Source organism: Littorina saxatilis, linkage group LG16, assembly GCF_037325665.1.
Source record: "Littorina saxatilis isolate snail1 linkage group LG16, US_GU_Lsax_2.0, whole genome shotgun sequence".
NCBI classification, from domain to species: Eukaryota; Metazoa; Mollusca; class Gastropoda; order Littorinimorpha; family Littorinidae; genus Littorina; species Littorina saxatilis.
In genome coordinates, this window is record NC_090260.1 from 41412457 (window position 1) to 41431456 (window position 19000).

Below are 19000 nucleotides of genomic sequence, written 5' to 3' on the forward strand. Positions count from 1 at the left end.
CGGAGAATGCAAGTTTCCAGTACAAAGGACTAAACATTTCTTACATACTGCTTGACTAAAATCTTTACAAACATTGACTATATTCTATACAAGAACCACTCAACAAGGGTTAAAGGAGAAACAGAATCCGTTAGTCGCCTCATACGACATGCGGGGTGCAGAGAAATAAGGATGTGGAAAAGAAGACTTTTGGTAAGTGAAATAAAGGTGATGGATCCAGTCAGGTAGAAATAAGACAACAAGAAAAGAATTGGAAAACTGCAGGGAATAGTAGGGAGAGTTTTCTTGGAAGGAAATATAGGTGAAAGGACTGGTAAGGCAGAAATAAGACAAAAGAAGAGAAGAAACAGAACCGTTAGTCGCCTCTTACGACATGCAGGGTAGCATCGGGTAAATTCTTTTTAGTCCCAACCAATATGGGACTCCCCCTAACCCACGGGGGGTACTGGGTTAGTCACATGTGCATGCATATCTGACACTTCTTCATGAATTTCACATGCATGTCCGCTGCATTTGTTCCCCAATCATCCGCATATTCACATACCTTTTTAACATACGATAACTATATATACGCTCTTGCAAAAAATATGAACGTGTGATCAATAAAACAAATGTTGTCATGTAATAAACTGACATAGTTTTCCTGGACAAAACGTATTACAATACCATCAACTTAACCAAATACAACTTCTTTTTGTGTTTTTGGCTTTCAAATAAAAAATGGCCAGTTTTCTAACATGTGCAGCTGCGCAGGGTTCTGTGACTGTACAATTGTGTTGGCAATCGAAACATACATGGTATCCTGTATTATTTTGCTGCAATCAACTCTGCACGCAAATCTTCATACGCTAGGCATACAAATACAAAATGCACATCACTTTCAATACATGTTTTACAAAAAGGACAGAAAAATGCCGTAGTTAATTTAGTTTTATCATGGCTGTGCTTATTTGGCTCTGTAACTGCTAATCCCATTCGAAAACTTGCAAGGGTCTTGCGGCTGGACCAATTTTGACATTGCAATCAATTAACCATTGCCTACATGTTTGAACAAATACAGGGATTGACTGAACTCCTGGGTTTTCCCATACAAATCCAAATCTATACAAACCCAGGTGAACATTGGTGGCCCAATTTGTTTAATCCTTTTCATCCAACTTCAAGAGCATATTATACGCTTTTCTTGGTATCCTGTTTTCATTCATTATTGTTATTTTCAACCAATATTGTAACACACACATATAGCAATTTAAAAACATTGACTATCTTCCAGTGTCTCCAAAAACCATATCATTCGGAGTACACTCCTGTTTGTGACCAAGTGTAACCATGCTATAGCCTGGTTGATAGTACTAATTATCATTCCAGACGTATCCCTCAATATCTTAGAAAGTCTTCCAAGTTCGGGGAGTCTGCAACTTATCAATGTGTCTTCTTGAGAACAGTCTTTCCCCATACTTTAAAGGCTGACATAGTCCTATTTAATAATTTTAATTACTTCCAGGGCTTTTCCCATCGTTGCGGGAATGTATAAATTAAGCTTCCTGCAAAGTTTTAGGTTTAAAGTCCTTACCAATTACGAGAAATAATTAATTCTTTATAAAGTTTATTGCTATGTTTAGCAACAGTTCTCCAGGACTTAGGCTATTTTTAGACTGTCAACACAGACAGTGCAGCTTCGTCAATCCCCGCGTGAAGGAAATCGCTCACCTTTCTTTCTTAATTTGGTGTTTAACGTCGTTTTCAACCACGAAGGGTTATTTCGCGACGGGGAAAGGGGGAAGATGGGATAGAGCCACTTGTCAATTGTTTCTTGTTCACAAAAGCACTAATCAAAAATTTGCTCCAAGGGCTTGCAACGTAGTACAATATATTACCTAACTGGGAGAATGCAAGTTTCCAGTACAAAGGACTTAACATTTCTTACATACTGCTTGACTAAATTCTGTACAAAAATTGACTATATAATATTCTATACAACACTTAACAAGGGTAAAAGGAGAAACAAAATCCGTTAGTCGCCTCTTACGACATGGGGAGCATCGGGTAAATTCTTCCCCCTAACCCGCGGGGGGTAATCGCTCACCTTCCACGTGCAAAACGTAGTGATATTGACACGCCAGATTAGCGCGGTAGTGTATTGTGCTAAGCAGGAAAGCGAGCTTTTCTGTATTCTTGTTAACTTCGCAATTTCCGGAAAACATCCACTTTCACTTTGAGACTGTTCCGTTTACATTCGACACTATCAACACCACTTTGCAATACTGCAATAATTTTTTCTGTGTTCGAAAGCTACAGCCAATCTTTATTATATCCCCTTAGGTACAGTTTTATAACATTATTGGCACATGTAAACAATAGGAATTAATTAATGAACGCTACGTAAAGGGCAGCCTTTAAGAGAAGCGAATCTGAAAATGTCATCGTCTTTCATTTTTCCAATTACCTTTTCAAAAAACTGTTTTAAAAAAAAGTCGGTTTATGAAATAGGGACCCACTTTGTTTACTACTGTTTCTAGCAGAAAAGTGTCAAATGAGGGTTCTCAGAAGTTTTCAAGGCTGGAACCTTTTTGTGCACTTTCGTCAATTTTGTGTGTATATTAGTTCACACACCAAAGCGTGTGAAAAAGTTTCCGACTTGCCGAAACACACAGCCCAAGGACAGATAACTCTAGTTACTGACGAGTTGCAGTTTCAAGATGGCGACGACTCGTGGATCCAAGGTAAGCTTGTCGGCGAAGCAAGTTTCTTTTTTCACTGCCAAAATCTGAGCTACCTCTGGCTCTTCTTTGTGAACTCATTCAAGGTGGGTAGACATTTTTACATTGACTTGTTGGCAAAAAATACAATGTTTTTTGCATTTATCTCCGCCCCCACGCCCCCCCCCCCCCCCCCCCCACCTGACAGTGCCTCTTTGAGTAGAGCAGGAAACTGAACACTTGAATGGTCACTTGAATGGTCACTTGAATGGTCACTTGAAAGGACTTGCTTTGGCTGGCAAAGAGATGATCGGCATCCTGAATCTGCAGAATACAACATCCCACAAAGGTTAGGGTAAGAGTGTGAGACAATATAATCTTACTCACAACAATTGGACAGGAAGAATTATATTCAATAATGCAGTTGTTGCAAGCAAAGTTTGAGTGACATAGAGGGAAAAAACAGAGAGAGAAAGAGAGAGTGAGAGTATATTGCGAAGGTGATGGACACATTAATCATTAAAAAAAAACACACACACACACACACACACAACATTATTTATTAGTATATAGACCTTGGGAAATAGAGACACAGAGGAAATTAGACCTCAGGGAACAGAGATCTGGGGGATGACTAACCTGAGGAACAGACCTGGAGGAACACAGACCTGAAGAACACACCAGGGGGAACACAGACTTGGGGGAACACAGACCTGGGGAACAGACCTGGGGAAACACAGACCTGAGGAACAGACCTGGTGGAACACAGACCTGAGAAACATAACTGGGGGAACACAGACCTGGGGGATCACAGACCTGGGGGAACACATACCTTGGGGAGCAGACCTGGGGGAACACAGACCTGAGAAACAGATCTTGTGGAACACAGACATAGGGAAACAGACCTGGGGAACACAGACCTGAGAAACAGACCTGGGGAACACAGACCTGAGAAACAGACCTGGGGGAACAGACCTGGGGAAACACAGACTTGGGGGAACACAGACCTGAGGAACAAACCTGGGGGAACACAGACTTGGGAGAACACAGACCTGAGGAACAGACCTGGGAGAACACAGACCTGGGGAAACACAGACTTGGGGAAACACAGACCTGCGGGAACACAGACCTGGGGGAACACAGACCTGAGGAACAGACCTGGGGGAACACAGACTTGAGGAACACACCTGGGGAAACACAGACTTGGGGGAACACAGACCTGGGGAAACACAGACCTGAGGAACAGACCTGGGGGAACACAGACCTGCCTACCCCCAAAATTACAAGGTGTAATGAGTCAAGCCAAAAAGAGTAATCTGTTGGAAGAGAGTGTATTCAGGTTCCATTCGGCAATCATTTCGCACATTGTCACTAAGTCTTCTGCTCGGATAATTTCTCCTTCCAGTTTTGTTACTGTATCACTCAACTTCCTGATAAAGAAACAGGTAATTTGAACGTCTATGAGCTCTCTGTACTGCATCCTTGTGATCATTTGTCCCGATGTGCTATCAGGGCCTAGCATTGGAAAAAGTGAGTTCAGCTTACAAAGGCGGGGGTCTGGCCCCTGGTGGGGGAAAAAAAAGAAGAAATATAAATATATATAGTGGTGAAATAGAAAAAAACTCATAGAAAATTTGAAAAATAAATTGAGATTTTTTTACCTAAAATGACCCCCCCCCCCCCCCCCAAGAAGATTGAGCAACTAAATTATGCCTTCACCAACAAGCAAAACACAGACAGAAAACAAGAAAACTGACAATCTTGTGTTATTTGGCCTGAAAGTGCCATTCCCACTTCCAGGAATACCTAGATTCTTTGTCACTGAATGGCTGACCACGTTCAACAATGTCGCTTCGAGACATTATTTCAAGTCTAGAGCCACAAAACACCGGCACAAAGCATGGTCGCGCGATGCCACAGGAAGTGCGTGCTCAAGCAAACTGTCAAACCGATTGAGAATTGAACCGAACAGCGCACAAAACGAAAGCTGGGACTGTTTGGGTTTACCGTTTGGGAATAACAGGTTTTTGCATTTCGGAGTACACCAAATCGAGTTCCGCGTACTGGAGATGTTATTTCGGTGTAAAGTAAGCCGAACAGCTTACAATGCTAGGCCCTGGCTATGCACAGTCATATTTTCCAATGTGTGCACACGAAAAGTCACAGTGGCAAAGGGAACACAAGACGTGCTTTGGTCCTTTTGATTAAGGTCCTAGGCATGGCCACGATTTCATTTAGCTAGCTGCCTTTGTATTTCTGTTGAATGCCCGAGTTGCCCAGTAGAGTCCATGCAGCACTGTATGCTGATGACCTTGTTCTCTGGTGCACTGAGGAGCATGCAACAACTGCGACCTACAGGATGCAACTTGCCCTCGAGAAAGTTGCAGCTTGGACAGACAACTGGTGTGTAACCATCAACAGAGACAAGACAACAGCTACTCTCTTCACACTCTCCGCCAAAGTACAACCTGGAAGACTGACGTTGGGTGACACGCCACTGAAGTTTGAAGACCAGCAAACTTACCTCGGAGTCACATATGACAAACGCATGACATGGCAACATCACATCATGAATGCGGAAGCAAAAGCCAGAAGAAAACTGAACATCATGAGGAAACTGGCAGGATCACAATGGGGCGCAAACGAAAAGATCCTCAAGACAGTGTACCAGGGGACCGTACGACCTCACCTTGAGTACGGATCTAGCTCTTGGATGACAGCAGCCAAAACGCACCTTCAAACCCTAGAGATAGTCCAAAATCAAGCGATGAGAATCATCACAGGCGCTATGAAGACAACCCCAATAGACAAGATGCAACAGGTGACCGGCATACCTCCACTCAGCAAGAGAAGAGAATGCAAAGCGATGGTACAAGACATCAAGTACCAGTGCATTCCAGACCACCAAATGAATGCAAGGATAAAGCAGCTCTCTTCTGGCAGGCTAAAGAGATCAAGCTTTGCAACTGAGACACGGGCCCTGAAGAGAGAACACCAAGCAAAGATGCCTGAACTGGTTCACCCATCACACTTCTCCCTTGAAGAACCACCCTGGAAAAACAACCTTGAAAACGTGTCCATCCAGACCACAGTTCCTCATCTCACAACAAAAGATGAACAGAGCGATGTGCAGAAGAAAGCCAGGTGACACTTGCCATGCTCGACGAAATATACCCCCAAGAAGCATGGATGCGGGTCTTTACAGATGGGTCCGCCACAGATGCCGTCAAGAGAGGAGGAGCTGGTGTCTACATCCAACACCCCAGTGGAGAGTGGCAAGCAGAGGCTATACCAACTGGCCTCCATTGCACCAACTACAGAGCAGAGGTAGAAGCGCTTATCCACGCAGCCAATACCATCAGCAGCAAGGTCAATCCCGACACCCAAGTTGTCTTCCTGACTGATGCCTTGTCTGTGCTGCAAGCAGTCAACAACAACAAACTGCCTCAGCTTACAACGACACTTCATAACATCACTTGTCTGAAGACTGTATTCGACAAGCGCTTAGAACTGTACCCACGGAATACGCGCTATATAAGCTTCATATTGATTGATATTGCAGTGGGTCCCCTAACACTGCGGGATAGAGGGGAACGAACAAGCGGATAAAATGGCCAAACTGGGTGCGGAGGACGAACAAGAAGAAAACCCAGTTAGCTCCACAGAGATGAAAACCGTCATAAAGTCTCTGCTTAACCCCCCCCCCCCCCCCCCCAACGCACGACAGCAACCACCAACTGTCAAGACCTGAACAGGTAGTCATTTTTCGCCTGAGAACAGGGCACAACAGAATGCAACAACACCTGCACAAAAAACTGCGAGCCGTGCCCTCCCCCATGTGTCCCTGTGGAGACGCAGAGCAGGATGCAGCCCACATCCTGCAGGACTGCAGGAATCTCCAGTCCCTGAGGAGAGAGATCTGGACCAGGCCGGTGCCCCTTCATGAGAAGCTGCATGGACCTGTGGAGGCTCTTCATAAGACCACCAGCTTCATTACCAGAGCTGGACTCCACGTTTAGCATTGGCGAACGACAAGAAGAAGAAGACAGACCTGGGGAAACACAGACCTGGGGGGACACAGACCTGAGAAACAGACCTTGGGGAACACAGACATAGGGAAACAGACCTGGGGGAACAGACCTGGGGAAACACAGACTTGGGGGAACACAGACCTGGGGAAACACAGACTTGAGGAACAAACCTGGGGGAACACAGACTTGGGAGAACACAGACCTGAGGAACAGACCTGGGGGAACACAGACTTGGGGGAACACAGACCTGAGGAAACACAGACCTGGGGAAACACAGACCTGGGGGAACAGACCCGAGGAACACAGACCTGGGGGAACACAGACCTGAGGAACAGACCTGGGGGAACACAGACTTGAGGAACAGGCCTGGGGAAACACAGACTTGGGGAAACACAGACTTGGGGGAACACAGACCTGAGGAAACACAGACCTGAGGAACAGACCTGGGGGAACACAGACCTGCCTACCCCCAAAATTACAAGGTGTAATGAGTCAAGCCAAAAAGAGTAATCTGTTGGAAGAAAGTGTAATCAGGTTCCATTCGGCAATCATTTTGCACATTGACACTAAGTCTTCTGCTCGGATAATTTCTCCCTCCAGTTTTGTTACTGTATCACTCAACTTCCTGATAAAGAAACAGGTAATTTGAACGTCTTTTTGTTTCTATGAGCTCTCTGTACTGCATCCTTGTGATAATCTGTCCCGATGTGCTATGCACAGTCATATTTTCCAATGTGTGCACACGAAAAGTCACTGTGGCAAAGGGAACACAAGACGTGCTTTGGTCCTTTTGATTAAGGTCCTAGGCTTGGCCACGATTTCATTTAGCTGCCTTTGTATTTCTGTTGAATGGCTGTCTTCTTTCTCACAGCAATCCTTTTACCACCACTGTGACAAGCTTCCTCGTCAGATTCGTCTGTCTCGTGGGGACTCAGATTTTCCACGCGTCGCTAATTCATTGTAATGCGAACGGCAGCGTCTATCTTGTTTGTGGCTGAACAGGCCGGAAATGACCGGATATTGCCTAAATGATCTCGCGCAGGCGCAAACTCAAGCTCTGCGAAAGCAACTATACTGATCGGATTTACTTCGAGATAAGATGCAAAAAATCATACTTTTGGATTCTTAAAAATCGTACTTCCATTCTGGAAAGCATGGTGGCGTAGTTTGGGTTAACATTCGTAGTAAGTTACGCCCAAATCGTAAGGGTAGGCAGGTCTGGGAACACAGACCTGAGGAACAGACCTGGGGGAACACAGACCTGGGGGAACACAGACCTGGGGAAACACAGACCTGGGGGAACACAGACCTTAGAAACGGACCTGGAGAAACATAGACCTGGGGAAACACAGACCTGGGTAATGATGAAGCTGAATCCAGACACAAACAGACAATGAAGATAAGGCTAACCTAGATGGCGGTGGTGAGTATGAAGAATCGGTGAAGACTCGAACGGCCTCTTTACTCTCTTCCTCTTTCGACCTCGGCTTTCATGCCTCTCTGCTGACCCTTGGGCTATCCTGGTTTCATGGTCCTCTCTGGCACTGTGTGACACCCTGTTGAAAAACAAAAGGTTCAAGTAGTGGAGAGCCAGAACTGTCAATATTAATGCTGAGAGGAAAATTCAGCTGACAAGAATGCAAACAGACTAGATCCAAGTCATTCCAACATCATGGACAGCCTGGTTAAAGTATGAAACATGGTTTTGGAGGTGACCGCACATTAAAGTTTTAGGTTTCCCCGGTGTGCAGGGACAGCCAGACGGACGGACAGTCAGATGGACAGACAACCCGTCAGATAGACAGACAAATGGACAGACAGCCAGTCATATAGACAGACAGCAGACGGACAACCAGCCAGACGGACGGTCAGATGGACAGTCAGATGGACAGACAGCCAGACGGATAATCAAATTGAGGGACAGATGAAGGGATAACATGTAGGCAGTCATAGTCAGATGGAAACAAAGCAATATAGGCACTATCTAACATGTCAGAACAAAATCTAAACCAAGTCCTTGCTTTATCTTAAAATGATACAGACCCAGTTTTCTCCAAGTGTGAAAGGCAAGCATGGTTTACTCTTGGTCACAAACAAGAGCGTGAGCTTTCAGCCCAAGGTCACTATGGGAGCAGGTCTGTTTCTCCTGGTTAATGTTGTGCAGGGCTTTGTTTCCTGGGCCTGGAGGGAACATACACCCAGGGAATTTAGAACTAGGGAACTGAGACCAGAGAAAACATAATCATGGTGGAAAATATAAACCTCAGGGAACAGAGACCTGGGCAAACATATACCTGAAGGAACATAGACCTAAGAGAACATAGACTTGAAGGAACATAGACCTGGGGGAACATGGACCTGGGGAACATGGACATGGGTAATCGTGTAAGTGATCCCGGACAGAAAAGACAATGAAGATAAGACTAACCTAGATGGTGGTGGTGAGTATGAAGAATCGGATGAAGACTCGAACGGCCTCTTTTTTCTCCTTTCGTCCTCGGCTCTCACGCCTCTCTGCTGACGCTTTGGGTACCCTGGTTTGATGGTCCTCTCTGGCACTATGTGACAACCTGTTGAAAAAAAAGGTTCAAGTAGTGGAGATATAGAACTGTCAATATTAATGTTGAGGAAAATTCTGCTGACAAGAATGCAAACAGACTAGATCCAAGTCATTCCAACATCATGGACAGTCTGTTGAGGTATGAAATAAATTATAGTTTTGGAGGTGACCTCACGTTAAAGTTGTATTTTTCCCCGGCGTGCACGGACAGCCAGACGGACAACCTGATGGAGGGACAGATGAACGGATGACATTTAGGCAGTCATAGTCAGCTAGAAACAAAGCAATACGAGGGGGACTCATTATATTTTGGAACCTGGGCAAACTAATGAAGTCACTACTTTGCCTTTTTCATTACATCAAAGACCAGTTTGGGGAAAACTTGTGACAACAAAAATTACTTGATTCCGTGCAATAGTTTTCATTCTTATGAAACGCGCTTTTCGGTGACCTCGGCGATCAACCACAGTCGATCGACTGGGCAGTCGATCGACTGTCAGTCGGTTCACTGCTATCTTATGAAACTGGCCCCTGGGGCCCAGTCGATCGACTGTGGTTGATCGCCGGGTCACCGAAAAGCGCGTTTCATGAGCGAATCACCGTCACCCGCGGACAACCGCAGTCAACCAACTGTACAGTAATCCGAATGGCCAAGTCGAGGGCTAAATTTAGCAACATTACCACTTCCGTTTGCTCATTTGCACGTGGAAATGGCGATGGAAGAAAAAACTAGTCTCGGCCCGCTAAAAATAACAATGATCGAGACTTTCAGTAATTCCTTCGCGTGACGTCTAACCCTCTTACGCCATAATGTGACGTCTTCAAGACATAACCCTGACTTGTCTCCTGGATTACTGCGTCATGATAGATACATTTCGAAGAACAATCACAAGGTTTGGCTCACAATCCAAAAAAGTCAATCAATATGAGGCTTATGTCGCGCGTATTCCGTGGGTACAGTTCTAAGCGCAGGGATTTATTTAAAAAAAAATTTAAATTTTTATTTTATACAATTTATATTGCGCACATATTCAAGGCGCAGGGATTTATTTATGCCGTTTGAGATGGAATTGTTTTACACAATACATCACGCATTCATATCGGCCAGAGAAAACATAATCAAAGTGTGAGCATTGTCATTGTGTCATTGACTGTGCGGATAATTACATTTATTTTCGGTTTACCGCAGTAAGCCGAACACAGTGTTGGGGGGAGAGCATCACCGTGTTTGGCCGACTTCCGGTGAGATGACCCGCAGTCGGCCGACTGAAATTTTGTTTGTGAAACCCGATAATGTCGGATTACTGTGGTTCTCTCGGACAACTGCAGTTGATCGACTGTGTTTCTGGCTTATGAAACATAGACCTGGGCAAACATATATACCTGAAGGAACATAGACCCAAGGGAACACAGACCACAGGCGGAAGGTATCGTTCACTGGACCACTACTTTCATAGAAAGACTACAAGGTATGACACTCAGCTTCGAGTCTTGCTCCACTAACTTCAAAAAAAATTATGCAAATAATAATTGCCAATGTCGAGATTCTTTGTAACTTTACAAATGCCAGCTAGGATAAATGAATGTTCTAACTATCTGTACCTTTTATGTTTAGCTGCCTGTCCGCTGCACCGTATTTTGTGCGACCAAACGCGTCTGTCGCCGGCATATCACTTAGATCCCGTGGGAAAGCTGAACAGTTGTAGGTCCGAGGAGTTGGTAGTGCGATGCGCTCATTGGTTAATAACCGGATATTCGATGATTATTTTTGATTTGGCAAACGGTTCTTCACCAAAAACCTAACAAAAACCTAAAGTGAAACTCCCGTGGGTAGCTTCCCTTCGCTGCAATATTTACATATGTTTTAGACCAATGAGCACCCGTATGCATATTCGGTGCGGGATGCATGATTTCTTCCCAACTACAGGTAGCGGTTCGCAAACGAACATTCGTCAAAATGATGGTTAAAAACAACTTGCAGCAGACGGCAGCTGAAAATTAAAGATACATGTATGATGTAGTTAAAACAATCATTCAACTGTATTTATTTGACCTTACACAGACTGTTGGAAGAGGCAAACCGCCTTGAACACAAAAATTGTCCGCAGGAAGCGACTCCAAGAACACAGACGACTTGAAGCTGAGTGACATACCTTGTAGTCTTTCTATGAAAGTAGTGGTCCAGTGAACGATACCTTCCGCCTGTGCACAGACCTGGGCAAACATAGACCTGAAGGAACATGGACCTGGGGAACATGGACATGGGTTATCGTGTAAGTGATCCCGGACAGAAAAGACAATGAAGATAAGACTAACCTAGATTGTGGTGGTGAGTATGAAGAATCGGATGAAAACTCATACGGCCTCTTTTGTCCTGGGCTCTCATGCCTCTCTGCTGACGCTTTGAGTACCCTGGTTTCATTGTCCTCTCTGGCACTATGTGACAACCTGTTAAAAAACAAAAGGTTCAAGTAGTGGAGATATAGAACTGTCAATACTAATGCTGAGAGGAAAATTCAGCTGACAAGAATGCAAACAGACTAGATCCAAGTCATTCCAACATCATGGACAGTCTGTTGAGGTATGAAATATTTAGTTTTGGAGGTGACCTCACGTTAAAGTTGTATTTTTCCCCGGCGTGCACGGACAGCCAGACGGACAACCTGATGGAGGGACAGACAACCCCATCGTGCCCAGACATGTAGCCAGACGGACGGACAGTTAGATGGACAGACAGCCCAATGGACAACCGGATGGAGGGACAGATGAACGGATGACATTTAGGCAGTCATAGTCAGATGGAAACAAAACAATATAGGCACTATCTAACATGTCAGAACAAAATCTAAACCAAGTCCTTGCTTTATCTTAAAACGATGCAGACCAAGTTTTTTACAAGTGTGAAAGGCTAGCATGGTTACACTTGGTCACAAATAGGAGCGTGAGCCTTCAGCCCAAGGACACAATGGGAGCAGGTCCGTGTTTCCCCTGGTTAATGTCCCGCAGGGCTTTGTTCCCTGGCCCTGGAGGGAACATACACCTGGGGAACTGAGACCAGAGGGAATGGGGGGAAATAAAGGACTCGAGGAATAGAGACCTGAAGGAACATACACCTGGGAAATGTAGACCTAGCTAATCATGGAGCTGATCCCATGTGCAAAAGACAATGAAAATGAGGCTAACCTAGAAGGTAGTGATGAGTATGAAGACTCGAACGTCCTCTTTTCCCTCCTCTTTTGCCTCTCTGCCGACGCTTTGGATACCCTGGTTTCATGGGTCTCTTTGCCACCATGTGACACCCTGTTGAAAAACAAAAGGTTCAAGTAGTGGAGAGCCAGAACTGTCAATATTAATGCTGAGAGGAAAATTCAGCTGACAAGAAATTGAAGAATGCAAACAGCCTAGATCCAACATCATGGTTGAGGTATGAACATAGTTTAGGAGGTGGCCTCACTTTAAACTAAAGATGCACTGAAGTAGTACGAAGGGAAAATTAACAGAGGTAGAATGAAGTTGCTTTTATATCAATCTGAAAATAATTTCACAAAAATGAGCATCGCCAATTTGTATTATTTTTATTTATCAAAAGTGAATGAGCACACCTGGAAATTTTGGACTTGGTGCTTGACATAAGACTTGACATCATAACAGTACTTGGTGGGCTACCGTAATGACTTAGAGTGTACCAAAAGAGACAATCGCGAGCACTTTGTAAGTCTTTATAAAAAAAAAAGTAAGCAAACTAGAAAACCATGCCCTGTTGTAAATGTTTCTTTTAGAGTTTAGACATTCAGATTCTGATGGCGTCTGCTATAAGTGTTTATTAATTCTCGTAACAGTGCATTCATGATTCAACGGGCCGGCAGTAGGTGAATTTTTTTCAAATATAAATGTGACTGTGAGTGATAGGCCTATGCCACAGATGGTACAGAATTTATGATTATGTTATCAAAACGTGTCTAAGCTGAATTCGCGAAATAAAGAGAAAAGCGCCAACTCTTGAGTAGAGAGGTAATAAAGTAATCGCTAATCGAGCGAAATGGCAATCCGTGGCGACTTACTTAGGAGTCGGGAAGACGCAAATCCTGTGTATCGTCAAGAATAAAGACTCGGTGTTATCAAGATGGGGAGAAGGATAGCGAAGCGAAAGTACGCAAAGAAAGGTGCCTGTACGAAGACCTCAACGATCATGTATGAGACAAGTTTAGCGATGCACGGCGAAGAAACATTCCTGTGAGCAGAAACATGATTCGGGAGAAAAGTCGTTATGCTTTCTATCGAGCAGGACATTCGGATTTTACTGGTTGCGCCACAATGTCAAATGTGCTTCACTCGGCGGGGAGCGAGCATTACGCCATGAGTAAATTTTCTTTGAAACTTGAGTTAAAGTTGTTCTGCTGTAATGTGTTTGGGTGTGTGTGTGTGTAGATAGGACTGTAAACTGCAACTGTGTGTTTGTGTGTGTACATTGACAGTACATAACAGTACATACATTGTACACTGCAACCAAATTCATGACCGCCCGGGCCAAAAACTCAAACAACCATTTTAAGACTCCCCCCCCCCCACCCTTTTTTACGACCTAATTTTCAAGGTTTTTCCAAAGTCGTAAATAGGGGGTTCTACTGTAGTATGAATTCGGTTTTCATGATCACACCAAAGCCTGATGAGACTCCACTAAATACAGTTGATTGTTTACTAATTCCTTGCATGCATCACTGCAATACAACTCATACTGGTATTCTTGAAGTTGAAGAACAGCAACAGGTCTTGCTTTATTTCACTATTATTTTCACAACTGCTGACTGAACAACATTCAGAATCGCAAAATTTGGCAGTCAAAGTGGAGACTTTCTTCACATTGACTGTGTGTAACTAAGCTAGAGTGTACTGAAAATGTGAAATGACGTCACAGTTCTAGAACAGTGAGAGCAAGAGGTAAGGTGATTTGTTTCGGCAGGTAAAAATGGTCATATATGTACGCAGCGATATCTTGTGCAAAATTAAGTTTTTTTACTAAATAAACATTACCAGTATATTAATAAAGTGTACATAATTATCAAAATACTGTTGATTTAGACAAGTTTCAACTCTGTGCATCTTTAAAGTTATATTTTTCTCCGGCGTGCACGGACAGTAAGACGGACAGACAGCCAGATGAACAACCGAACGGAGGGACAGATAACATTTAAGCAGTCATAACGGTTAGGGTGGACAGGGGGTTAAGCCCTTTTAGTTTTCAGGGGTCGCTTTAGATTCTCCGGCCCCGCGAGGGTGTTTTGTTTCTGCCGCCCTATGTCCATACACCTGTATTTTCCCGTTTAATAACCCTATCATGAGTCATCCCTGAGGTCGCCTATAGTTGTGGACTGGGCGTTAAGCATCCAACAATTAACAAACCCAATCACACATTTCTGACAATGGAATGTTCACCCAATGACCCATGTAGTCTTTCTCATCATTTATAATATTAAATGCCAGGCTGGAGCTCTACAAAAATGAAATTTATTGGTTTGATTTGGTTACAGATCAGCCCACAGATTTTCCCACTCTCATGGACCAGCCAGGATGCACTGACATTGATTAATCGTGATCCTTCTCACCTTTGAATTACCCGTCATAATGGCTTGCTGAAGAAATCATCTGCAAATAAAATGCAAACAATTACACTTACAGCAATGATATACACATGCATGCGCATGCTGTCAATATTCAATTTTGTTGTGCATGTTTATCAATATTATGTGTTGCCCCGAGTGCTGTGTTAAACACTAGAATCTTCAAAAAGATGAAGGCGGGTGGAAACTAGAAGAACAGCCTGCGTCTATTAGAGATCGGATTGACAGCCGGTCTTTTCAAATCGTGTTTTCTGTAAGCTTAGCTAAGAAATGCCATATTATTATCACCATCCTCAAGTTACCTACTCTTATAAATTCAGCACTAAACGCACAAATAGCATGAAAGAAGAAAGTACAGGCATTTTTCTTGCGTGAAAAATAGATCAATACTATCTCCGCCGTTCGATCAGTCACTGCCTCATCCCAAGATAATATAGCCTACACAAAAACACTTATTCACAATAAATTAAAAAGAACAATGACAAAAACATACAGTTTCTGTTCCCTAATAATGAAACAATCATAAAATTAAGTTTCCCGCTTACCTTGGATCGACGAGGCGTCGCCATCTTGAAAATGCAACTCGTCAGTAACTAGAGTTATCTGTCCTTGGGCTGTGTGTTTCGGAAACTCAGAAACTTTTTCACACGCTTTGGTGTGTGAACTAATATACACACAAAGTTGACTAAAGTGCACAAAAAGGTTCCAGCCTTGAAAACTTCTGAGAATCTTCATTTGACACTTTCCTTCTAGAAACAGTAGTAAAAAAAGTGGGTCCCTATTTTTGGAACCGACTTTTTTTTTAAACCCAGTTGGACGCTTGTGTGTTAATGCAAGGAACCCAGTTATGTAGTTGTGAACACACACACACACACACACACACACACACACACACACACACACACACACACACACAGACACACACACACACACAGACACACACACACACACACACACACACACACACACACACACACACACACACACACACACACACACACACACACACACACACACACACAAACAAAACGTGTGCTCTTCCATTCCATTTGACAAGCAAGTGATGATAGTATCACTCAGTAAGAAAGCAGATTCATCAGAATGAAAATAAATTACAGATAAATCAATGTCATTTGTGATATTCGACATGAAAAAAATCACCCTTTGTCAATTATTCTCAAATATTGCAAGTGAAACAATTGTAACCATTCGTGTTCTCTGCTGAGCAGGGTCTGTGTGTTACCAATGCAAGGTACTATATTCAAACTGCACTTGCCTGTTTTTGTACATGTATCAGCCTGTATGTGCAAATGCAGACTTGCACAGCGAAGGCTTAGCACCTGTTGTTATTGTGTTGGATGTTTTTGTTCTGGCCGACAGATTGAATAAATGTTTTCATATTGATTCACGCAAAATGCTTTGATGTGTGTTTGTTTGTTGTTGTTGTTGTTGTTTTTGTCATGGCGTTTGACTTTGCATGATTCACAGTCTGAATCGTATTAGTAAAAACGCAATTAGCTTCAACGGGAGTGCTCTGTGTGACGCAGAAAAGGTGGCGAGCAGGTAACATGCTCGTGCAAAACAATATGATGTTTGCCGTGTACTTAGATTTTTATCTAAGCAATCACAGGGTGCGCGTGCAAACTGGACATTTAATACGTTCAGTCGAATACGGATACACAGGTATAAAGGTGACAAATGCACACACACTTACACACACACGCACGCACGCACGCACGCACACACGCACGCACACACATACGCACACACACTGACACGCACGAACGTACACACACACACACACACACACATACACACACGCAACAATCTCGTATACCTTCGTAACATGATATATGGATGATCGCATGTACAATCCCCGGCGAAAGAAACGCAACTCATTCGCGCCTACTGTTGCGAGTGATGTTTCGTCATTTTCAAATTGTCGTAAAATATGAACCAGATAAGGTAAATCAAAAAGAAAAACAGATTCGTAGCGGATATTTTACTGGCTCTACGACAAGTGCATAGTATTTAATCGTTTTTATTTTTTACTGGTTCATAAATTGTGTTATACAGGGTAGGGGTCAAGCGAGTCGTGATTGCAGGCAAACGTGTCTCTTCAACATGCTACAAAAATCGTAGAAATGCATGTTTTTTTAACAAGGTAAAGACATTTTTGGAAGAAATTCATTTCTCGACAACACCATGTAATCATAATTATTCGCCAAAGCGTTTAAGACTACACAAAAAATTAGCAAAGATCACTTTGACAGTGTTAAAAAGAGTTGTTTGGCACAAGCTCATTCGCACGGAATCGACGTGATGATTTCTTTAAAAAAAAAAAAGTGCTATTTGTGGCCAAGTTGCTGGTCTACGTGATCAGGCTATAACGAGAAACAAAAAAGTGCGTTTTTAATTTGTTTTATATATTTTTTAACATCGATTAATTTGCGATAGTGATTCGTATGAAAGTACTATGAAGCCAAACGCATACGTCCCCCCTCCATGAACACATATGTACACACACATGCACACATACACACACGCATATGCATACACACACACAGACACACACATCCATACATACAGGTAAACAAACAGACAGACACACGAACAAGGTCGCGATGTGCAGGAGCGCTACGCAGTGCTAAAATGGACGCCAACTGTCACTTTGATGATCGCTGTCCCACACAGTTTGTCTGTCACTATTTCTCCAAAGTTATATTTCTCACAGTTAAAACAACGGACACAGAGACAAAGACACACGCACACACAAACACTCATGCACGCACACACATACACGGACAGACGCGTGGACACACATGCACACGCCAGCCAGCCCGCCTGAAGGCACAACCACAACTTACACACACGTAGGCACACGCACACGCACACGCACACACACACACACACACACACACACACACACACACACACACACATTTAGCCCAAAACCCAGATGATAAAAACGCTATTTTTCGACGAGAAAAGTTAAAATTGAATTTGGAACTTATTGAAAAAACAGAATTGCACAGTGCCCAGACAAGATCACGAGTAAAATGGATCGAAGAAGGAGAAACAAATACAAAGTATTTTCTTAACTTAGAAAAATCACGTGCACATTCAAAATTAATGCCAAGATTAGAACTGGAAAATGGTGAAGTCATTACAGATCAAATTGATATACTGGAAGCTCAGAGAGAGTATTTTCAAACTCTTTATTCACGACAAATACCAGATGAAAATGTAGACAATAATATTACATCCTTTTTGCAAGATTGCGATGTTCCTCAGTTAAGTGATGAGGAGAAGGCAGAGTGTGAAGGAAATGTAACGGTTGAAGAGGCATCATCGGCACTTAAATTGATGAAAAATGGTTCCTCACCAGGCATGGACGGCCTTACCACAGAATTTATTACGTTTTTTTGGTCAAAGTTAAGAATTGTTATTGTTGATTCATTTAACAAATCATTTGAGAATGGAAGTCTGTCCTACACCCAAGCATCGGCGGTTATTACCCTGATCCACAAAGGGAAAGACTTATCAAAACACAGTTTATCAAACTGGAGACCAATTTCTTTGACAAATACAGACTATACGATTTTAGCTAAATTTTTAGCAAATAGGTTATGCCCAGTTATTCAAAACATAGTACACGAAGATCAAGTTGGTTTCATTAAAGGTAGAAACGTCTCTCATACGCTGAGAACAATAGATGATGTTATTGAACATTTTAGATTACAACAAAAACCTGGTTTGGTACTTGCTTTGGATTTCAAAAAAGCATTTGACAGCATATCGAAAGAGTTTATGTTATATGCCTTCAAGAGATACAGATTTGGAACAGATTTTTTTTACGTTGGGTAGAAGTATTGTTCAGTAGCACAAGAAGCTGCATTAATTGGATACAACGGTTGGCTCTCAAGTGATTTTGAAGTCAGCTGTAGGGTGCGACAAGGTTGTCCTTTCTCACCACTAGCTTTTGTTGTTGGAATTAAGCTGCTTGCAACCCGATTTCAAAAAGGTTCTGAAGTAAAAGGTTTGAAAATTGAAACTGACGATTCAGAAGAATTGCATATGTTTAAAAAGATT

At 43.0% G+C, this 19000-nt stretch overlaps 1 protein-coding gene and 1 long non-coding RNA gene across 2 annotated transcripts in view; one reads left to right on the plus strand and one right to left on the minus strand.

Moving 5' to 3' along the window:
- The window catches only part of LOC138951074 (uncharacterized), a 24344-nt gene that overhangs the window by 2601 nt on the left and 2743 nt on the right, over nt 1–19000 (plus strand). The gene's annotated exons all lie outside the window — the stretch shown is intronic.
- LOC138951377 (uncharacterized) lies at nt 2397–12597 on the minus strand. The gene is made up of 6 exons (XM_070322990.1): nt 12474–12597; nt 11607–11738; nt 9159–9300; nt 8141–8286; nt 2878–3023; nt 2397–2411 (listed from the first exon to the last, which is right to left on the minus strand). Exons 1-6 carry the CDS (start codon nt 12580–12582, stop codon nt 2397–2399), a joined length of 690 nt encoding a protein of 229 aa, XP_070179091.1. The 5' UTR covers nt 12583–12597.